At 41.3% G+C, this 24135-nt stretch overlaps 1 protein-coding gene across 2 annotated transcripts; it reads right to left on the bottom strand.

Moving 5' to 3' along the window:
• Nucleotides 1-286: 286 nt before the first annotated feature.
• Nucleotides 287-22113, bottom strand: Aldh8a1 (aldehyde dehydrogenase 8 family member A1). Of its 2 annotated transcripts, XM_008822091.2 has the most exons (7): nucleotides 21904-22112; nucleotides 15489-15636; nucleotides 13660-13815; nucleotides 11712-11861; nucleotides 6437-6693; nucleotides 2715-2876; nucleotides 287-1518 (listed from the first exon to the last, which is right to left on the bottom strand). In XM_008822091.2, the coding sequence occupies exons 1-7, from the start codon at nucleotides 22039-22041 to the stop codon at nucleotides 1066-1068; spliced, it is 1464 nt and encodes a 487-aa protein (XP_008820313.1). In that variant the 5' UTR covers nucleotides 22042-22112; the 3' UTR covers nucleotides 287-1065. The 2 variants fall into 2 exon arrangements, with proteins under 2 accessions (XP_008820313.1, XP_029414017.1); XM_029558157.1 differs by lacking the exon at nucleotides 13660-13815 and having other exon boundaries at nucleotides 21904-22113.
• Nucleotides 22114-24135: the final 2022 nt, after the last annotated feature.

Raw genomic sequence — 24135 nt, 5'->3', positions numbered from 1 at the left:
TGGCAGGAAGACCCAGTAGGATCTGTGCTGAGACTACAAGTGCTTCGCTGCTTCTATAGCTCAGTGCAGAAATCCTGAACTTTAAGAGTTCAAGGTCCAAATCCCACCTCTGCCCCACACCCTCTTTGTGACCTCGAGGGTGCTAGTTCACCTCTGTAAACCTTGGTTTTTTCCTGGGGTCATTTGGAAGATGGGGTGGGGGTGGGCAGGGAGGCACTCAACATACTTTTGTTAATAAAAATTCTTTCTAAGAGAATGGGGACACAGAATAATGGGCAACTCAAGCTACATGTCATACTGCTGAATATTTATTGCATTTTTGAGGAAGAATTAGAATTGATTAGATTACAGTGGAAATCAAATTATTTTTGTGTGTGTGTTCCAAGTTTCATCTAGAAATTAATAACTAGTTTGTTTTCCTTTATCCTTGTATATACATGGTTCAGCATGGCCCACCATGTAGGACACTGACAAGCTCTGTAGACATTCATCACTCCCGGAGATTAATGGGGTACAGCTGATTTCAATTAGCATGCTAATGAATGGGGGCCAAAAGTCCATTCCCACTGCTTCCTCGAGGTAGAAAACGAGAGTGGGATGTTTTTTCAGCTTTGTTTTTGTTGTTTGGTTTTTAATGGTTCTAGCAGGGGAAGGGTTATATATGTGCTACCATGCCAGGCTTTACATGGGTGTCAGGATCTGAACTCAGGTCCTCATGTTTACACAGCAAATACTTTATCCACTGAGTTATCTTCCCACTCTTTTCTAACTCTGTTGGGTTTTGGGGGTTTTTTTTAACCCTATAGTTGCAAATGAAAATATCTGATTTGCAGGGATTCCCCAGAATTCAATCAAGATGATGGAGAAAATCTATGAAGGCATAACTTGGTAGGGAGATTGTTGGTTAGTTGTCTTTGTTGTATCTTTCTGTTCAGAAGTCATGTTCTGGTTCCACATTGAAAATTGAAAATGACTAGAACACACACAAGGATTTCTGTTCACCGCATTGGACATTGATTTGCTCCTCCCAGGCCTCAGCCACCGCAGCTTCCCCACAGGTGAAGGTCAGTGTTTAACAGTGATGGTTTTGATTTCCGTGAAGAAGTCGTATGAGTCCTTGGCTCCTTCTCTTCCTATCCCAGAGCTCTTCATGCCCCCAAAAGGTAGGTTCAGCTCCCTGATGAGCCAGCAGTTGGTCCAGACCCAGCCTGACTGCAGCTTCTTAGCCACCCGATGGATGCGTCCCACATTGCTTGACCACACTGTAGCTGCCAGCCCATACTTAACACTGTTGGCTCTTTTAATCACTTCCTCTTCAGTATCAAAAGGGACAACACACGTCACTGGACCAAATATCTCTTCCTTCATGCAGGAGGACTCATCTTTAATGTCTGTTATCACCGTGGGAAGCATGAAGTAGCCTGCCTGGTTCCTGAGGGGAAGGCTCACCTGGTCCACACCCTCTCCACACAGAATCTGGGCCCCGTCAGCACGAGCTTTCTTCACATAACTTCTCACCTGAGCAGGCAAAGACTGTAATTAGAAACCTCTTACCATTTGGCTTCACACATATCAGCAGAAAAATCAGTATTTTCTAATAACTGAAAAGCAATGTAAGGCCATTGCTAAGAAATCTGGGGTCATCTCATCACTCAGCTGCCAAGCCCAAGGACAGAGGTGTTCCAACCATAGTTTTCCTATTTAGCCCTCATGCAAAGGGCAGGGAAGTTATTTTACATGTAAGTGCCAGGCACTAATATAAGTGGTTTCATGTATTATTACTTAATTCTTTCAAAACTCTACCAGCTATCACCACTGACTCCAATTTTCTAATAATATGAGTCTCAGAAAGTATATAAAGTTCATATAGCTAATAAACAACAAGTTCACATTCAGGTAGACTGTGTATTAAATACAAAACAATATTTGTGTGTGTTGTGTGGATTAGGAGCATATTTAAGACGTGGAAGTGAATGGTATGTAAGATACAAAGGTCTGGATGCCCTTCGGTAGCTAATCTCCCAGGAAAAAAATGATTATCAATTTCTAGTTTCATTATTGATTATACTCTGAAAACATATGTAATGTAGTATAGCTAACTATAATGTAAAATAAATTATAAGTTAACCCAGTGCCTCAAAAATAATAAAAAATGTGTTTTCTTGAAAACAGGCTGGGTGTTTGTGTTTGTTTTTTCCGTTTAAAGTCCATGCTGATTCATCCTGACAAGAGAGATATCTAGGACCTGTGCACTTAGACCCAATTCCAAGTACTTTCAGCCAAGCACTAAAAATAATTTGAGGAAAATGAGTGCTTAAGTTTGGGACAATACTGAACCATTTTCCCAGTGAATGTTGTGCATCTACCATGCTCCAGGTATTTTCTGAAGTCTGAGGGCACATGAATAAACTTGACCACTTTCTGGTTAAAGTATAATCAATAAGGGAAGAAATAATTCAGATTGTATGTTGGGTGGTGCTAATAATCACAGAGAAAATAAACCATTGAAGAGGTATGTGTGTGTCTGTCTGTGTCTCTGTCATGTGTCCACAGATGCTAGAAGAGGGATCTGATCCCTGGGAGCTAGAGTTTCAGACATTTGTGATCTGCCTAACGTGGGTACTGGGATTGGAACGTAAGTCCTCTGAGCCATTTCTCTAGCCCCTGAGGTTTTTTAAGAGCTTCCTGGAACTTACACGGCAAAGCTTACTTACCTTCTCCAAATGTGCTTTACTTATCAAAGCTCCCATGCTAGCTGATGGATCAGAAGGAATGCCAACTTTCCACTTTCTGGTAGCTTCTACAAACCTCTTTAAAAATTCACAATAGATGCTCTTCTGGACAAAGATCCTACTGGTGCAGAGGCAGATTTCCCCCTGCCAAGAATGAAGGTAATGACAAAGCTGAGTGCATTTTTCTTCGTGGATAGATGCCCCTGTGCTTCAGCAAGTGCCATGTACCTGGCACTGGTCCACGCAATGGGATCCAGTGGTAATCAAAACCAAGTCCCAACCTTGAGGAGCACAGAGTCCCACCGGAAGACAGACAAAAACACAAACAAATGCTTGACACATGATGGGACTTCAGATGGTGATCAAAGCAATAGAAGAAGATTAGGCAAAGGGAAGGAATAGAAACTAATTTCAGTAAAGGAAGTTGTGGGCAGCAACTTCTAGGGGGACTATTTGATATATTAATTGGCATGAGGAAGCTGGACAAGCCAAGATTTGAGGGAGAGAATTTTCTGCAGGAAGTGTGGGGAATCTGCTGTAGGACTGAGCTTGGTGTATGTGACTGAAAGCCAAGAAGGCGGATAGGTTGAGGATGGGAGTGGAGGTGGTCACAAGAACAGGTGAAGGGCCGAAGATGAGATCAAGAGGTGAGCCAGCCAACACTCTCAAAGGCTTATAAGGAGCTTGCTTCATTCTCACTGTCATGGAAAGGAAACAGGAAGCTTCAGCAACAGAATGATATGAACTGATGCACATTGTATGTGTGTGTGTATGTGTGTGCATGTGTGTGTGCATGTGTGTACATGTAGAAGCCAAAAGTCAATCCCTCAGAAGCAGTCCACCTTGAGTTTTCTTTCTTTCTTTCCCTTTGGGGAGGTTGTCTTTGGGCTGGGATTCCAAGTCCGTGGTTGTCTTTCTAGGGATTAGACTCAGGTCCTCATGCTTATGTAACAAGTACTTACCAACTGAGTTATCCCCCCAACCCCTGAGATTTATACGTTTTATTTATTATTTTTCTTTTATGTGTATGAGTGTACTGCATACATGTGTGAGAGTGCACAAGTGTCGTGCCGTGCCTGTAGAAGTCAGAAGAGGGCTTCTAATCCTCTGGAACTGAAGTTAGGACAGTTGTTAGCCTCCATGTGCATGCTGGGAATCAAGCCTGGGTTCTCTGCAAGAGCAGCCAGTGCTCTTCTGTCACTGCTCTTAACCACTGAGCCAACTCTCCAGGCCCCTAGATTTATATTGTTAAATGATTATTCTCTCAGCTGTATGGAAAACAGAATGAAAGGAAATGAGAGTGAGGAATGAAAAAAGAATTTTAAAAGCACAAATAAAGGGATGTGGTTTGGACCAAGAAAGCAGCCACCAAGATGGAGAGAAGAAATACAGATCTACAGAGTTTTAGGTTCTTGCAGGGAATACTCAACAAGCATAAGAGACTGCTGTGGAAAGACTGGAAAAGTAATAAGTTTTGGAATATATGTTAAAAATAGAACCAACAGACTCTGTGATGTATCAGACATAGGTAGAAGGTAACCGAGTACAAGAACAAGGCTTCGGGTGCTGCACCAGACTATGGATGGCACAGCATTTCCTGGAAAGGTGACAGGAGACAGGGAGAAGATTCTTATTTCAGGGGCTGGAGCAGGAGGGAAATCAAAAGGTCTTCTGTAGACATACTAAGTTCAAATGCCTAACAGACACCCAGTAGAGATGCTGGGTGTTCAGGGGATAGGTCCTGCCAGGTGTTGAAGAGAAAAACAATCCTGACTACCATTCGAATATAGAATATAATAGTTTACAAGCCACAGTTTAAGCCTCTCAAAAGATAACGTATGTGTGACAAGTATGTAAATGCATAAATATTAATAACAATTTTCACCACTTTTATATTTGGTCTTCACAACAATCCTAGGGAACAGAATGCTTCTAATTTTCCTGATATCTATAGAAAGGGTCATTGTCCAAATTAAGCAGTTAATGTTCTGAAATAATAAATTCTTTCTTCAACAAAATCACTATCAAAACCATCTGCCTGTGTGACTTGGAAAATGTCCAAACACCTGTTGTGTTCATTTGCATAAGTGTCTCATGCAAAAAGGGGGCATGATAAACAGACTTGAAGGTTTTACCAAGTTTCTCATTACTCAGTGCTAGGAAAGCATGGATCACACCGAGATGCCAGAGAGGATGGCTTCAAATGGGAATCAGCAAAGGACAAAGTCATTCAGAGTCTCTATCCCATGCCAGGCATTGTGCCTGATGCTTTCTCTACAATAAGTCCATAGGGTGTTAGCATTCTCAGTGCACAGTTCGGAAATGGACATTAAAATTAATATATACCCAAGGTCACACAGAGATGCTTAACGCTCCATCCCTAAAAGCCAATTATCTTCCATTAAGGGAGAAATATGCTCTGCATGGCACTCACCAACCAACTAAGCAAAGAAATCAAGCTGTTTTATTTTGGCTAAAATCCATCTTGGATTAACCATATCATTTTCCTTATTGATACTTTAAAACACTCCCAAGAAAAAGGTTCTCTGGGCCAACCCAAATCCCAGCAGGATTCTGACAGATGTAGTGTATAGTCCATGTCTCCCTGCTTAGCTTGTGTCCCTTAAATACAAAGTGCTCAGCTCATGTTTCTTTATATCAATTCTCAGTTTGTCTCTCTTTTTTGCCTTGAAGCCTTCAAAACACTTGGTTTAATTTTTCACTTGATATTTGCTAATTTTAATGATTAAATCAGTTGGATCAAAACACTGAATTACCTATTGATTCCCCAAACACTATATTTCTAGCCATCTTCTTTGGGGATTATGGTAAAGTAAGTAATCATCCTTACAATTACCACGAAAATAATAAATGAAAGCCATATTTTTCACTCAGCCTTCACAAAATTCTATCGAAAGGCAAGATTGTCCAAATGATCATAAAGGTGAAGAAATAAGCTCAAAAGGCTATGTAACATCCAGTGTTATTTGAGTTAGGAAAATGTAGATCTATCCCACTCCACTCCTCTTCCTCTCTATGGAAGTTGTGATTCCTTGGCTAAGTCTTTATTCTCTTGAACATCCTTTGGAGCAGATCTTTTAGTGTTTGTGCACACTTGGTTGCTCCTGCACAACTTCTAGGCACTGATGTTAAATTGCTGTACAAAGACAAGCATCATTGGCATCTGGGGGAAGCTGCTTTCCAGTTGATCTGGTCTGGTCATAACCCTTTGAGAAGAATCTGGCAAAAACAACAAATCCACAGAAACATCTGTGATGTCATTTCAGGAGACGCAAAGATGTCCTGAAACTCTCTGTCACGCCACGCTCAGAAACATGCTCTGGAATGTCACAGGAAGTAGGAACAAAGATTATAAATGCTTTGGGGACACTCCTGGGAGGGAATAAAGTCTACAGGGAATAAGACATGTGGGTAACAAGAAGGGAAAGGCAACTGTGTGAATAAAGAAATGGAGAAACATAGAGCAGCAAGCTCAATCTGCCCGTGGCTGGTACTTGATGAAAGTTGGGTGACTCAATATGAGGAACCTGAAGAAAAGCTGTGACTGTACCAGTCCACCAATGGATGTTAGAATAATACTATACTGATCTGACTTTCACATAAATAACTGACTACCTCCAAAACCCCTTGACTTTGATAAAATAGAACCAAATTGACAAAGCCACAGAAGGTGAGAACCATACCTGGTTGGCAAAGCTGGACCTAACAGTTGTTGGGATACACTCTTCCAGGTTGGCATCCTCAAAAATGATAGCAGGATTCTTGCCTCCCAGCTCCAGGGAGAGCTTCTTGCAATGGGGAGCACTCAGTTGGGTGATCCGCTCAGCTGTGGGCTGGCTCCCAGTGAAGGAGATCAAGGGTACCTCTGGGTGGGATACCAGAGCCTCACCTGCCCTGGGTCCTGTTCCAAACACAATGTTGACCACACCTGGTGGAACACCTGGATAAGAAACAGCATCAGTGGTAATAATTCTCCTTGGTGTGTTGAGGATCTTAAGTGACACGGAGACATTCCTTGGGAGTTCAATAGCTTGGAAGGCAGGGAACACTTGGGGTGTTACAGCAACTGGAGCTTTTATGAATGGCTCAAGTTTAATAGCAAAGCAAAGATTATAGCATCACCTTATCCTATAGAATCCACCTACTTGGATTTCTCTGGGTGCTTTGGCCTGGAGAGACGCAGCATAAAGCATAGTCTAGGTAACTAATTTCATAATACTGACTAAGCCTTTGGGGCTGAGGCTACAAAGATATCCTCAGGCAGGTCAAGTCCAGTGAGGAGCAGAGGTCTGCTCCAACTTGGTACCCAGGGGTTCCAATGCAGGTGACAGAGTTAGTAAAGGAATGTGTGGGAAAGAGATTAGCTATCTTGACCCAGGGGAGCAGGAGGAGGCTTCCCAGAGAGGGTAATTTTTGACTTGAGATCCTGTGACCATCAATGTGTATAGCACCACTGAAACCTAAAACAAGCCAAGACATGCCAAGAAATCCAAAAATAGGGGCCCCAGGCTTCCTTAATAAGCAAGACCCTTTAGGCTTAAATTTACATGTATCATTTACCTGCTTTCTGGATTTACTTTTGATGTGGGGGCATCTGAGCAGGTACATGTGAGTATGTAATTGTGTGGATGCATGTGCATGCACGTGTGTGGATTCCAGAGGCCAACCTCTGTGTCATTCCTCAGAAGTCACCCTTTTTGAGACAGGGTCTTTCCTTAGCCTGGAGCACCTGGGTAAGCTAGGCTGGCTGGCTAGTGAGTGCCAGAAATCAGCCTGTCTCCACCTCCCCAGAGCTGGGATTACAAGTGTATACCACCACACCTGGCTTTTTTTAACATGGGTCCTGCAGACTGAGTTTAGATCCTCATGCTTCTGCAACAAACACTTTAATGACTAAACTATGTCCCTAGCCCTGTGGATTTGCTTCTTTATGCCTGCCCACCGCTTAAGATTGCTAGCTAAGGGCAGAAATACTATTTGATTTTAGTTCTCAGTTGTATCTCCTGTAGCACCAGTAGATGCTGGTATTTATTGGGTGTTTAGTGAGGGTTGACTATTGTCATTAGCAATTTTCAGTAGTCCTTTCTTATCTATGAATGCGCCTCCTGTGATTTCCATTGCCCAGTCACTCACAGTCTGAAAACACTATTTGTCTTTACATTTGAAGAGAAAGACCACTTTCACATAGCTTCATTTATGGTACGTTGTTACACTTTTTCTACTTTATTATTAGTTATAATTAATTTCACATTTAACTTATAAATTAAACTTTATCATCGGTATATATGCAGAGGGAACATAGTACATAGAGAGACTGACACTATCCACAGTAATTGGGCATCCACCCCTCACTTATAGAGGGCATTACATATTTTTAGACCTCACAACTCTTTAAAGTACTTAGTAGTATTAATCTTGCTTTACTGGTTTGAAAAATGAGGCAAAAGCAAAGTTAAGTAATAATCAGTAGAACTGGCCAGAACAGGTTAACAAGTGTTAGTGAGTGATGATGAAGATGGACTTGGTGTTCAGCATTCTAATCAGAAATGGTCTGTGAATCTGAGAAGCTGGAAATGTTATGCAGTTGTGTTGTGTCTGGGAGGTTCTAGGGCTTTCCTGAGTACACTGGATTCATTCCATTTCCTCAGCTGACGAGTAGCAGGTGCAGAAGTCCGTGAGAAGCTTCTGGAACAGCCTCACCACTCCCAGCTCCTCCCCTTCCCCCAGGTTAGGCGTTCTCTCCTCCTTAGAAACACACTCTCTTGGAGTCAAACAAATTCTTCAATAATCTGATCTTAATGTATAAATAATAATTTCACATTAGTGATCCAGTACCATCAAGAAACCCCTTCCACAGAGCCACAGCATAAGCTTGGTCACTTTGAGGGGATAATGAAGACCCATTCAGCAGATCCCTTAAGGAGACAGATGGGAAGTCAATGCCTTGATATACATGACAAAGCCTCACTTCTCTTTATTGTGTGCATTCGTTGATCTAATTTAAGTCGGTCTTGGGTCACTGCTAGAGGGAGTACCCAACACCATGTAGAGGCACCTGGACCTCGAGTTGGGATAAAAAAGAATCTGTTTAGAGAGCCACTGATGGGGAGAAAACAAGGACAGGTTTTCCACCATATCCTGGATAGGGCCCTGCACTTCCACCAAATATGGGTCATATCCTGGGTAGATGGGACAGTGAGGACAGGAAGGAGGGACTGTTTATAAATCCTGAAGGCAAAAATGAACTGAATTCCTTCTACTGTTCACTGTGAGGTTTTAGCAGAGGATGAGAAAAACACAAGAACACCACCTATTTCTCACCACGGGGAAATGAGCTCATTCCAGCAGACTGATTACTCTCCATGCACCGTATTAACATGCTCATTGTTTCCTTAGAATCTTATGTTAATATGCTTAAGAGGTTGCAGCTGGTCATGAGTTCTCAGTATCATTTTGTCATTTGGTCCAGATACTCACAAAATTTTTGTACAGGTATCTGCCCTCTCTGTTCTTAAGAAATTCTCATGGAATAAAATGAAAGCAGTTTAGTTGACAGGCAGAAACTTCACAAAATCCAGAGTAAGTAGCTAAGAAAAGAGTCAGGAAGACACGAACACACAGGAATAAAGCCTCCAAAGGGTAAGGTTTGGTGGAAAGGTAAAAAGAATTTAAAATATAAATTTATTTAAAAAGTACTGAAAATTAAATGTAAGGTAGGAAAGGCCCAGTCAGTAGACTCTCAAGAAATGAGATTCGATGCCCTAGAACTCTTAGAGAGGTATTTCCTGAGTACTTCTTAATGATTTTATTCTACAGGAAGATCATCTATGAAGTTTGTATAAATGTACGGGGCTACAAGGCCTAACTCTGTAAACACACAGGCTGTATTATCAGTTATTTTCACTCCCCCGCCCCCATGCTCATGGAAGCACTGCAGTAAAGCAGAATTTCATATATGTGATTCATACATCGTTTCAATGCCGGAAGGAAACCAAGGGTTGAAAAGAGGTTCAGCTTGAGCAGCATTCCAGACAACGTTCATGGGGCGGGGGGGGAGCTGGCAAAGTCAGCCCAGGAGGAGAGAGGAGAAAGGCTGCCTTGGTGTAATAGCCCATGAGCTATTACATAGGAGGGCGATGCTGAGCAACTTGAAGGAAATGGGAAACTCACATAGACAGGTGCCAGAGAGTGCTTCAGAAAAGAGATTTCATCACAGATCAAGACCTGTTTGGTTTCTGGAGCAAATGCTCAGGAGGGCATTGCTCCACTCCTCTCTCATATGTTCCTGTCCCTACCTAGGATCAAAGCAGAGTGAGTGTCCCTGCTCTGTCTAGATCTGGGAGGTCCCCCAGAGGCCCGTGTGTTGCAGGCTTGGTCCTCAGGCCATCAAGCTACTGGAGGTGATGGACCCTTTAAGAGGTGAGGCTTAGAAGGAAGAAGTCAAGTCACTAGAAACATGGCCTAGAGGAAAATATGGAGACCCTGGCCCCTCTTCTTCTTTCTTTGCTCCGTTCCCATCACCAGGTGAACAGTTTCCTTTGCCCCATGTTCCCACCATGATATGCCTCACTACAGATCTAAATGCATTAGGACCAGCTGACCATGAATGGAAACTTCCAAAACTGTGAGCCAAGATAAACCCTTTATTCATTTAGGGTTGACCTATCGCAAATATTTGTTATAGCAACAAGAAGCTGACTAAGCAGTCCCTATTCTGCCCCCACTCTAGAACCTGCAGTAACCAAGATAGGAAGAAATGTCTTGTACCCAGGTGTAATCAAAAACTCAGTTTTGTAAAGAATGCAGTCTGTTTTGTGAGGAAAGGTCAGCACATTCTGGTACATGGGAGAAGTAAGGACATTCACATCCTCCATTCTCTAGTGGCCTGGGCATCCGTATTTGATATCTCAAAGTCCTATATACAGGGAGGTTTCATTCCTAGAGCCATGAAGACCAATGTCACTCTCTACAGAAGACCTGTTTTAACATACGATCAAACTCCTAAAGAACTAGCTAAAGTTCACTAAAAGCTAACATTTTTGCTTAGGAAGGGGGGCAGATAGGCTCCTACCTGCTGCCCATTCTATGGAGGCAGTAGAGCCCCTCAGTGTCTTCGCTGTGCTAAAAGGTGGTAAGCACAGTGGAAGCTGATACAGACAGAAGGGTGGTAAGTATATCCCCAATATCCAGCCATCATTCCCACCCTAGCCATGGGGCAATGTGAGCTAAGGAGCCTAACAGAGAGATCTTTTCCGGGTTACCTGCTGAATTTAAACACTCGGGCAGCATCAGTCTGTTCTGTGCAGTTATAGCCCCAAACAGAACTAGGAATGCAGTCTAATTGTGACCATTAAACTATTAGCAGAAAAGAGGAGCCATTGTGTAGATCTTGATATGCTGGTGAGAAGCCTCATCCTACCAGTTTCCAAGTAGTGGTCCCAAATAACAGGGGAAATTCAATCCCTTGAAAATGGCTGTATATACTCAGTATTATACAGATACACAACATTACACCAGTTTCCAAGTAGTGGTCCCAAATAACAGGGGAAATTCAATCCCTTGAAAATGGCTGTATATACTCAGTATTATACAGATACACAAACATTACCTAATTTCCATCAAGATTATATATAGCTCAAACCTAAATTTAAAATGACTATTGATGTCTCTTGAACTAGCTGGTATCCTAGGTTTGACCAGGCTGCTCCAAGTCTGCAATATTTACTCCAATGCCACCATCCTGTGAGTGGCGCTTTCTTTGCAATAGAACCCTTCTGGTGTTAAAGAAGGGAGGTGCAATAGGAGAGAGCCCCGCTGTGGGTGAAGAGGGTGGCCAGAAAAGGATCAGGCAAAGTAAAAAGAAATCATGGAATTGATTTTGCTGTGAGTAGAAGGTATCTACCTAACATAACATTAGTCTAGCTCTGTGCCTCCTCCCTGGTCCCCATGCCTAATTACCTGCTTTATCCAAGAGTTTACACATCATCCATGCAGTTACAGACGTCAGCTCACTGGGCTTGGCTATCACAGTATTCCCCACAGCAATAGCTGGAGCTATCTTCCATGTCAGCAGGTAGAGTGGCAGGTTCCAAGGGCTGATCAAACCAGCTAGGGGACAGAACAGAAACATGGCCATGATGACATTCCCTCAGAGGAAGACTGGCATGGGGCTTCTAGTGTGAGAGCCCCAAAATTTCACTCATTGGTATCCAACTTCGGAAAAATTATTCTAAAATATATTACAAGCAATTCACCTTTTAAAATAGAGCAAAATCAGTACATTTACCATCCTCTTGTTGAGTCATGATTATAATTGTGAACCACAGCAAGTCAAGCTCCAGGGCTAAAAGTATGTCAACAATTTGTCAGTAAGTTCCAAATATAATGCTTGTTAAGATTTACAGACTGACCTTTACTTTTTAAAGAAAACTTTCTCCCTCCTCAGTATTAAGTTGTTCATTTACCATTTCCTCCAACAGGTTTCTCCCCCTCTGTCTCTAATTGCTGTGGACTGAGACAAAAATAGCTTTACAGAATTGTCCTGGTAGGGACTTGCCAATGGTTAAGCCAATGAACTTTTATATATAGACCATGAAATCCACCCTGTTACTTAAAAGACCTTAAAATGAAATTCTGTCTAGATTCTCAACTTTATCTTGACCAGAATGGTTTGCTGGATAAGTAACACACCCAACATTCTGCAGGCATGTCCAAACTTTCAATATTGCAACCTGATGAAAACCATACAATAAAAAATGGCAAAAAACTCATAATTTTTTAAGTGATTTATAACGGTGTGTTGGGCCCCAGCCATAGTTATCCTGAACTACAGGTTGGACATGTCTGACTGTATCTCCATGCAGGATTCTGATACTGTTCAGTTTCCAACCACAACCTGAACAAATATAAAGTCTCCTTATGAATAAAAAAGTGGGTTTACTTTACTTCATACTCTGCTCTTAATCCTGTGAGAGTAACTGTATTTTAAAACACTAAATTTCCCATAGAAAACTCTGTTCTTTAAAAAATAACAGAATATTTTGGAGCAAAATACATTCACATTCTTCTTAGAAAGAGATTAAACCTTCCTATAATGCCTTGAAAGTTGATTTCTAGAGGGTTGAAGGAATTGAGGGAGTAAAATGTCTCATTTGCTTTCTTTTTATATGTACCTAGTAAAAATATTGTGTTTCTTCTCTGGGGAAGCTGTGCCATCTAGTGGTAGATTTTAGTCATTGCAAACAATTACTCGGTTATGAAAATGCAAGAGAAAAAGGAGACGCTAACTTTCAGTCCAAGCTTATTTACAAGATGCCTTGCACTACCTGAAGAGCCATGCACGTATATATCTATTGGCTTGTTGAGACAGAATGTCATGCCATCCAGGCTGACTCTGAACTCACTATGTAGCCCAGGATGACCCTGGACTCTTGATCCTCCTGCCTCTACCTCCCAAGGGCTACGATGACAGAAAAGAGCCACCACAGCCAACTCAACTGCACACTTTTACTTTACTCAATTTTATTATATGGTTGAAACATTTAAAGATAAAATTGAGTTATTAATCCCAGCTTTCCGGAGTACAGAAGCGTGCAAACCTAAAGCCTAAATCACTACACTCTGAATTTGTTGTTTTCTTGTTTCAATTATAAATAACATAAAATTTCCTGGCATTTTAATTTCCTCTTAGCATCACTCTTTTCCCTGTGATTTTCCAAAATACTTTCCCAAGAAGAAGTAGAGAATTTGACACAACAAAAATAAACTAGAAACTGAATTTTGAAACCAATGTATTTTCAATAAAAGTGGAAAAATCTACTTTCTTTTTCTTAGTCAGTTCTTTGTGATCAGTTCTACAGTTTTGCAAACAACTCTGTGACACAGGCTTTCCCTGAGCAGCACCTACCAATTCCCACAGGGGTGCGCACAGTGTAGTGCATGCAGCTCAGGTGATCCATCTGTGTGCATTCAGTCACGTGGTGCAAGATGGAGGAAGCAAAGAACCGAAAGTTCTGTGCAGACCGAGGAATGTCCATGGTCCTGGCCAGTGTTAGGGTTTTCCCTGTAGGAAGTAAACAGCATAAAACACTGCAAGTGTGTTTCAGGTTGAGTTAGCGCTGACCTCTGTCCATCAGCTGTCACCACATCCCTATCCTGACTCACACTGCCCTAACTTCCGTTCCTTCCAGCCCAAGGTAGGTATTCTTTCACCACATAGAGATGACCATGGTTAGATAAAGCTGTGAAACACTTAAGTGTGACGTTGTGATTGTTGGGTCCGGTGGCTAAAGTGGAGCCATGTCATCTTTGCTCTGTGGGCAGAAGACTTCATAGCTTTCATCATGAATTCACCAGCTGCCACCACTTCACCTACACAAGCCCTGGTGTGTCAACAGGCTTTGTAATAGTGGGACTGAAATAATGAGTTATCTGTTTGTGTTGTCATGTGTAAATTTATGAGGTATCCTAAATACCCCCAAACACATGGTGGAGTCATCAGAAGGCTGGTAAGAACCCCCATCACAGGATGTTGTGTGTGTGCCACTTGCTCACCCAGCTTATGCCAGGCCATCCTGGTTCCTGGATGGAGCATTAGGAGCATGAGCCTACTTAGACTGCTTTCAAGTGCCTTTCAGTGATGCAGGGAGACTGCCACTGGAACAACAGCAGAGGCAACTTTTTCTTCTCTCTTCTTTCCTTTGCATTCTTTTCATTTTCCTCCTTCCTTCTTCTTCTTCTTCTTCTCCTCCTCCTCCTCCTCCCCTCCTCCTCCTCTTCCCCCTTCCCCCTCCTCCTCCTCCTCCTCTTCTTCTTCTTCCCCTCCTCCTCTTTCTTTGTCTTCTTCTCCTTCTCTTTCTTGCTCTCTTTCCCACTCTCTCTCTCTCAGATAGTATATGACTATGTAACCCAATCTATCCTGGAAATCACAATCCTCCTGCCTCCTGCCTCTTGAGTGCTGCAATCACAGGGTTATGGGACCCCATCTGACTCAAAGAAACAGTCTCTTTCCAAGAGCATAGACTCAAGCTGTCCCCTAACTTCAGCACAACATATGTATATTAAAAGTATGTAGCTCTTCCTAATAGACACTATGAAGTTTACAGATGCCTACTCCATTACTGTGACCTTTAGGGAGGAATGAAAATGTTGAGAGACTGTGGGATAGTGACAACACATCAGAAAACTTTCTAAATAACCCAACTGGAGCTGCTCTTTAAATTGACTTTACTGTGGAATCCTCTGCTCATGATGGGTGAACAATCGCATGACCTTCCCTAGTTTCTTCTGTCTTCTCATATCCACACCCTTTGCTGTGGATTTTGCAGTTCCTTCCACAAAATGGACAGAATGTATTTCCCTGCCCTTTGGCTTTGGGTTCAGCTGCTCACTTTGTTTAGAATGGGGTGGAACATACCAGCCATAAGACTTGGTCTGCATCCTTGCATGATTTTGCCTCTACTTCTCAACAGCAGACTGTTGTCCTGAGCACATGTGTGGGCCAGCCTGGCACTCCGGGAGGGATGGCACCAATAATTGTAGGTGCCCTGAGCACCATGCATTATAGTAAAAGACAAGCAGTATTCTGGCCAACCTAGAATGAGGTTACTAGGACCGATATCTGCATACTGTACTGCAGTTTTCATAAGTGTTTAATAAGACACACCTACACACAAACCCCAGCCTTGTTAGAGAAAAGACCTGAAAGACGCAAATCTTGCCAGAGACCCTTCTCACCTTGGTCTTTAGATTCTGCCTGGGCCAACTCCTCCAGGGACTGCTCCAGCAAATCAGCCAAGCGATTCAGGACCAGGGAGCGTTCCTGGGGGCTCCGGGATGACCAGGAAGGAAAGGCCTCTCTGGCAGCTTCCACTGCAGCTTCGATCTTTGAGAAGCAAACCAGAGAAGGTTGCCTTAGAACTGTTGCTTCTGGGAGACTGGCAGCATCCAGAATCTACAGCTTTCTTCATACCTGACTTTCACGCTAATTTCAATTATTTAATATGTCCCAGGGCTGAACTACAATACAAAATGGATGACACATGTGTTTGTGTGACCAGCAAACAACATAAAAACAAAGACAGAGTCTCTTCTCCTCTTTGCTCACACAACCCTGAGGCAAATTCTACTAAAGGCTCGTACCATCGAGTTCTGTGCTGTTGTTGCCACAAGTTCAAAGTGATAGGCATGTGACCATGGACGAAAACCTGTGAAACTGTGATCTAAGTAAACCTTTCCACCTTTCAGTTGGTTCTCTTAGGCACCTAGACTCAGTGCCTGCAAGCTGACTCAGACACCCCTGTACTGAGACACATGACTGAACTCTAGTTTGACTTCCAGAAGCCTAAGGACAAGCCCAAGAATGACCCCAGCTCGCATGAACAAGCCAACCTGAGCTGATGGAACCGAGGACCTCACATGTGCCAGAACAACTGTTCCTCAGCTTATCTGACTGTGACTAGACATAATGACTATTCAGAACTTTCAAAAGGTGACCTGTGAAGAAAGGGAAAATACCTACAAATGACAAAGTAGACAAAGAATTCTGACATAAAGAATTTTTAACACTCAACAGCAAAGGCACCGATAATTTAATTGGAAAATGCACACAGGGTGTCTACCACCAAGGAAGATGTATAAGGAAGGGAAATAAGTATGTGAAAAGATGTCTGATTCATTAGCCATTCAGGGGACATGCATGAAATCAATAAGAACGATTAAAAGATACTGGGCTGGAGGTGTGGCTCAGTGGTAGAGCATTGGCCTAGGACACACAAGACCAGCAGTTTGAAAAAAAACCAAGACCATGACAGTGCCAAATGCTGATGAGAAGCTAGAGATATGAGATCTCTCACCCACTGCTGCGGGAATGGGAAATGACACAGCTCCTCTGGCAGACTGGGACAGTTTCTTAAATCCTAGTCATGCCGTAATCATGCACTTCACCCTCCTGGGCATTCATCTTGGAGAAATGAACACTTATTTTATGCAAAAAACTATATATAAATGTTTATAGTTTAGTCATCATAGCCCCAAACTGCAAATGACCAGCTCTCTTTTGATGGGTGAATGAATGGCCACTGACTGGTGCTGCTCTACCATAAAAGGAGCAAGTTGCTGCTCTGTGGTACAGCCCTGAGGGAGCGGCAGAGCTGTACTGAGTGAAGAAGTGCTGCTTTCTGCCTTCCTGGATGGCAGCTTTTCGTTGTGCCTATTTATAGGCAAGACAACTGAGGCCCAGAGGCCTGAGCCCTCCAGGCAGGCCTAATAGGGCTCTGGGAAAAATAAAAGCAGCATCCCAAATAACATGAGCTGCAGCCATTATTTGTCACAGCATATGATTCTGAAAAGGAAAAGAAATATACCCATGTATGTAATGTTAGTAACTGGTTTTATGCTTTAAGACATAGTGCCCACTGTATAGTAGTTTTATGAATACTAACTAATATAAAGAACACCAAAGACCTCAAAACTATCTTGAGAAATGAATACAACAGTGATCTGGTAAAACAAGTTTGCAATTATCCTACCTGCTAAGGCACTAGCAATTAATCTTGTTGAAAGGAATGTTGCCCTTAATATCTGTTTCTGTAAACACACATCTTTGGTGGCCTTAACATGTAGACACAGGTGCTGGTGGTCACATAAGCTACAAATTGAATCTACCAATGTTCTGACAGTTAAGATATGGTGTAGGGAAACATAAAGACTGTGGTCTTCTGTACCTTGGGGTCCAGAACTTCAGAACATAAGTCCCTCTGGGCCTACTAGTATAAATAAAGAGACTTCTCCAGCTCTCCAAGTAAATGCTTGGTCTCTTGACTGCCTGATTTTCATAAAAATTCTAAGGTAGGTCAGATGCTTAGTTCAAACAGATTTAAATGTATAAATCGTTGCTTGGGGAAAGAAATTATGCCCTGTCTCAATCAAGGTATTGTAAATGTGGTGGTCCAGTGATCTGAATTTTAAAAGATAGTCATTTTCAACCATTTTCCAAAGAATGCACTTTTTTTGAATCTTGTGTGGGAAAAGAAATTTGTCTGGATGCACTGATTCTCTAAAGCTCTTTATAAAATGGTAGAGTTGTATTAAATCTACAGTTTTGTGTAAGATCACATCTTGGACCTGTTACTGACACTTGGGGTGACTAACCCCATCAGCCACTTATTGACTAATATGTATCTAAAGGAATATAATCAAAACCACAAAGTAACCCTTCTTGAAGTTCTGTGCCCTGAGTATTGTATGCCATTTTACAGACTGATAGGTAAAAAGTTGGTGGAGAACGAGCGAATGGATGATGAGGCACCGAGGCACAGATAAAACTCCATCAAAACAGGGTTTATTAGCAAAGGAACACATGGGACAGATTCCCTTCCAGGCAGGGAAAATGTCTGCCCTGGTTTTAAGCTAGGGTCTTTTTAAAAGGGAGGCTTCTACTTCCCGTAGAAGGCGAGAAGATGTATTTTTTTTTTAAGTTGGGGGGGAAAGTGGGAGAGCAGGACTGTTAAAACCTGTCCTCTTTAGAGATCAAAGGGGAAGCCTGCTGTGTTGGCCAAACAGTGGAGAAAAGTCTACATCTCTTGACTTCAAAGACCAAGGTGCTTATCAGCTAGGTTCCCTTTTCTCAGGAGCAAGAGAAGTCCTTGGGATCCTGTTGGTGAGGGGGCAGAGCTATCTGAACCTTAACCCAGATGAGTAAACTGAGGCACAGAAAGACCGTTTAACTTACCAAAGGTAACATAGCTAAGTGACAGTATCAGGATTCAAACCCAGATCTTCATGGATTCCAAAACCAGTAAGTGATGTGCTATGATATAACAACTGTCCCTACCAAATGAAAGAGCCCTTCATTGGAGAGAAAAGAATGTACACTCGAACAGTAAGGATGGGATCCAGTTTTGGAGTGTCTCCCTAATAATATATGAGAATGGACAGAACATACAGGCAGGAGGGCCCTCATGGGGTCAAAGTATGATGCATGCAGTGTATCTGTGAGGGTTTTTTGCCCTCTGACTTTCTGGCCATGGTGACACAATGTCATTTCCAGATTAGGCTCACAGGTCATATTTCACCCGTCTGCTCTCACACAAGATGTACACTTCTAATCAGAACCATTGGTAAATTGTCCCTCCTCCTGTAAATAACCCACTTATTCACGTTTGTATAAGTAACATAATTAAACTCACTGGTTCATCAATGGGTGAAAAAAGAGAAAGAGGAGAAGGAGAGGGAGGGAGAGGAGGAGAAGGGAAAATAGAAGGGGCACTAGTTGGAAAGTGGAGGGGAATCATTGGACAAGAAAGGATAATGGGGTGAATGTGATCAAAATACATTATAACATCTATAAAAATGTTATAATTAAGTTTATTATGCATAATTAATACATACTAACAAAAGCACGTGTGTGTGTGTGTGTGTGTGTGTGTGTGTGTGTGTGTGTGTGTTGTTTTGTTTTGACACAGAGTCTCCCTTTAGCTCCAGCTGGCCTGGAACTCACTAGGTAGACCAGGCTGGCCTTTATTTGACCAAGACCCGCCTGTCTCTGCCTCACCAGTGCTGAGATTAAAAACTTGTGCTAGCATGCTCAACAATTAAAAAGCTTTTAAAAAAATACCACATTGGGGACTGGAGTGATGGTTCAGCAGTTAAAAGCACTGACTGAGGACCTGGGTTTGACTCCCAGCACCCACATGGCAGCTTCCAACAACCATCTGTAACTCCAATTCCTGGAAAATCCAATGCCTTTTGACCTCCACCGGCATCTCATGACACATGTGCACTTATACACATGCAGGTAATACATTCATACACATAAAATAAAAATAATAAATTAAAATTTAAAAATATATATCATATGGGCTAAACAGGAAAAAAAAAACCCATATAGTTCTCTGCCACTTCTGAGCCTCAGCTCAGAATCCTTTTCCATGTGCTTCTAACACTTGGAGCATCTTATTATGTCATGTGATCTGACAATCTGACATTCCTGAGCATAGGCTAGCCCCTCATGAAAACCCGACCTTCATTTTTAGTTTGTTACCTTAAAGAACAAAGTCACTTTCTGCTGAGCTAAAGTAACATAAAGGTTAAAATTATAAGAATCTTAATTAGAAATTTCTGAAAAATGATAGCTTCACCTCAAAACTTGCATCTCTAATATGGACCTGAGGATGGGATAAAGCAGGGATGAAGACCTCAATGACCTCCATCTACCTCAAGCTGCAGCCTTGGGGAAGCTGCCATTAATCAGAGAACAGTATGTTTCTGTGGCAATCAATTAAACCCCTGATCTTCAGCTACTCACAACACTCAACACTATCCGTGTTCTCTAAGATGTCTTATTTCACATGTCTGATGCCAATGTTCTATAGAATGCATATTAATCCACTATGTAGAGTATCATTCCATAAGCTAACCCTTAGAAAATGCTTTACTCCATAGACTTTACATGCATTAGCCCATTTAATCCTCAAAAAACACCCTATGAAGTAGGTAGCATCATCATCTTTATAAATGAGGATGCTGAGGCAGGAAGAGGTGCAGCTACGTATCAACATCACAGATACCAAGGAGTGGAGCTGGTCTTTGAAAGTTGGCAATGTGACCCCAGTTTGTGTTCATATATGGCTATGGGGCTACAAAGTAAATGGGCTACAATGTGCATATGCATGTGAATGTATATGTATGTTCATGTGTGTGTACACATGCTTATGTGTGCATGGGTATGTGCACATGCATCCAGCTGTGCTTGCATCAGGCATTGTATATGTCTGCATACCTGTACATGTGCCCACTGACTTAAGCATCAGAGGTAAAAGCGTCAGCACTGTACAATAAGGGTGATCAGTGAGCCTAACTTCCAGATTGTTACAACCTCCTTGTGAGTAAAGTCCCAGGTAAGCCATTTGATGAATAGTAACACACAACCAAAGCAGAACAGCAGACACCACTGTAGCATCTTCTAGGAGTGACTCTTAAGACCTTTGCACGGGTCTGGATGGTCACCATTTCTTTCAAACTTAAACAAAGGCCTTTATAGAACACATAGAATATTTGTGAGTTGGTTTGCTGAGAAATGAGAGACGTATTTATTATACAGTAACAAGTGCTATTATGTGTTTCATTCTACTTTCTAAAGAAGTATGATCATCGCCTACATTTGGTGGGAGGTGGGAAGACAAGAGTAGATTTCTCAACTCTTGGGTCATTTGAAGAAAACAAAATTGAAGGTTATAAGTTTAACCAACAAGTTATGCAATGTTTGTAAATGTTAGAACACAAGCCAAAAGTTTTTTTTTTAAATATGTAAGACAAATGGGGAGTTTAATGGAGAAAAATCTTGAAAATCGTTGCATATAATGTATATCTATGGAAGAATACAATTATATTTTAGATAATCAAGTTCTTTGTGCCTTAGAAAGAATAAATTATCCAGGAAGCATTAGATAACTATACATATATCAGCCACATTTACCACATCAGAAACTTTTATATTCTCAGTACAGGAATTAATAACTCATCAAATATATATCAAATATTTTATAAAATTCTCCACGTGAACTTAATTCTTCATCACAAAAAACGAAAGGGAAGGGGAAAAGGAAGTATGTGAGCCAATAAGTACTCTGAGTAAAACTTGTCAAATCTAATGAAAGACTGGGAATTTGATTTTAAACTTCATCATTCAAACGAATGATTTTGATGTATTAGGTATTTTGGATACATGAGGCTTATTAGAGGATGATTTAAAATAAAGTCAGACTATTTCTTTTGTTTTCAACTGAAGCTTTTAAAAATAAATCTATGGAGCTAATAATAAATCAGATGACAAATGGTTGAGAAAAGAATGCATTTGACATAGTGATAGTTCTTACGAATAATACTTTGTACCAGATATCCATTAGAGTATGTTTGAAAATTACAAAAATATAAACAACTGTGCCCACAGTTCTTTAGCTGGAAAGGAAACAAACTTCTTCTGTATATAGTAAACTGAGATTGATTCTGTCTCATACATGCCCATCCTAAGATACCTTATAAGATAAAATTCTACATCTTCCTTCAACCCCCTTTACTTTTAGAAAGTAGTCATTCATAATTTGCCAACACCCTGAATACATTTTAGTTTCTTCTAAGTGAATACACTCACCTCTTCTTTTCCACTATTTGGCACTTTGCAATACACTTCTCCTGTTGATGGATCATAAGAATCTATATACGAGTTACAGGGTAAAAATTTTCCACCTATGAAGTTTTCTAGAATCAAAAGTTCTTTTTTTCCAGCCATGGTAAGGAAAAGTCTTTCTTTCACATCTACAGTTGTTTACTGGAACTGTCTCAGGACTTTGCTCCTAGTTCTAAATTTCTCCCCTCTGTTCCAGCCTCTGTCCTTATTTGTTTGTCAGGAAAAGCAGGAGGAGCCCTGATTCTCTGAGTAGACTCCAAATTCCAAACTCAGGAGGGGACCTCTTGAATACTTCCCAGACTGCCAGATAATTATGTAAACTGTGTAATGTGATACACCAACATCAAGTTATGTGTTCATAGTCTTCTCTTTCTTTCTGGTTTTTATTTATTTTTTTTGGTTTATTTATTTTAATTTTATGTATGAGTGTTTTGCCTGCACATGCATAAGTGCACCCATGTGCATGCAATGCCCATGGAGGCCAAAAGGGGGCATTAGATCCCCTGAAACTGGAATTATTGGTGATTGATCGCCTCCAAGTCAGTGCTGGGAATCCAACCCAATTCCTCTGCAAAAATAGCCAGCACTCTTAACCTCAGAGCCATCTGTCCAGCCCCAGTGTTTGTAGTCGTTTCTAATCACCCTTTCAAATCAAAAGGCACCTGCGTAGATGATTTTATTGGAGTCACACAGTAAACTACTCACTGTTCAAACATTAAGTGCCAAGGCATGAAGAAAGCTCCTTTCATGACTTTACTCAGTGGTTCTACACAATAATCTTCTATGAAATAATTGTCATTACTTCTCTCTTTTTATAAAAGAAACTGAGCCTCAGGTAGTTAAATAATGTGCCCAAGGTCACACAGTGAGTAAGGAATAAACTTTCAGTCTTCACATTTTATTAATGTACCACCACCTTGACCCTTCAGACAGACTGAAGACAGGTTCCCTCTGGAATTGCTTACCTTGGTTTGTTTTTATGTTAGCTGTCTTCTCTCTGACATCTGTCCTCCATTCCAAAACCAGGGCTGCAGTGACAGTTCACATATTCACAGATGTGCCTTGGGAATGAAGATACAAGCCAAAATTATGTATAAGACCTATAGAAAACCACAGAATTGTGTTCAGTTCTACAAACTGGTGAGGTAAATAAACAACCCAATAGAAAAGGTATGTAAAATTTATAATAAAAGTAATTTATACCTAAGAGAACACAACTAGCCTATGAATGTATTAACAAATGCTCGTCTTCATTGTTAACCAAGAAACGGAACATTCTAAAAGTTTCCCTGTTGGGTAATTGGAGTGTAATCTATACTTTAATATCACTCTGGGAGTGTGGAGATGCATGCATGTTTCTTCTCCCTTGATGGTAGGGTTTATAGAATACTTCTTGGGGCAATTTACCAGTGTCATCATGTCTAGTGATTCAGGTCTAGTGATTTTCAACAAATCTCTCCTTTAAAATTATTTACTCATAGGGGCTAGAGAGATGGCTCAGAGATTAAGATTACTGGCTACTTTTACAGAAGACCAGGGTTCAATTCCCAGCAATCACATGGTGGGTAAACAGCCATCTATAACTCCAGTTCCAGGGGATTCAGTGCCCTCTTCTGACTCCCATGGGTAGTGCATGACACAGGTGCACTTATGTACATGCAGTCAAAACACTCATACACATAAAATAGAATTAAATAAAAATTTTAAAATTCTATTTACTCACAGGCAAGTAGGTAAGCTGAAAAAATGTTATTTTATGATTATGAAGTTGAAAGCAAACTAAATGGTCATGGTTTGATGGCTATTATAATTAATTGTTGCCTCTGTAATAAGGAATATTATTTAGACTGTAGAAGGAGATATTGTTGTCAAGCTCAGTGGTGTACACCTGTAATCCCAGCTACTTCAGGAGGCTGAAGGAGGAGATCACTTCAGCCTAGGGTTGAGGCCAGCCTAGGCAGCATAGCAAGACACCATCTCAAAAAATAAGGGGGAGGGGTATTGGTAAGAAAAAAGCTAGTGAATAATTTTTGTTATAATCTCATTATATGCCTGTATATTTGGGAGAGAGAGTGAGAGAGAGGAGTCAACGGTTTCTTCCTCTTTTTACTCTACATACTTTTTAATTGCTTGAATATTTATGATGAGCCTGTGTTCTTGTGCTACTTTTGCCGTAACAATGTGGTGGAATGGTAG

This window comes from Nannospalax galili, unplaced genomic scaffold, assembly GCF_000622305.1.
Source record: "Nannospalax galili isolate Female #2095 unplaced genomic scaffold, S.galili_v1.0 scaffold186, whole genome shotgun sequence".
NCBI lineage: Eukaryota > Metazoa > Chordata > Mammalia > Rodentia > Spalacidae > Nannospalax > Nannospalax galili.
Note: the sequence above shows the minus strand (reverse complement) of the source record. Positions and strands in the feature narration are given on the sequence as shown.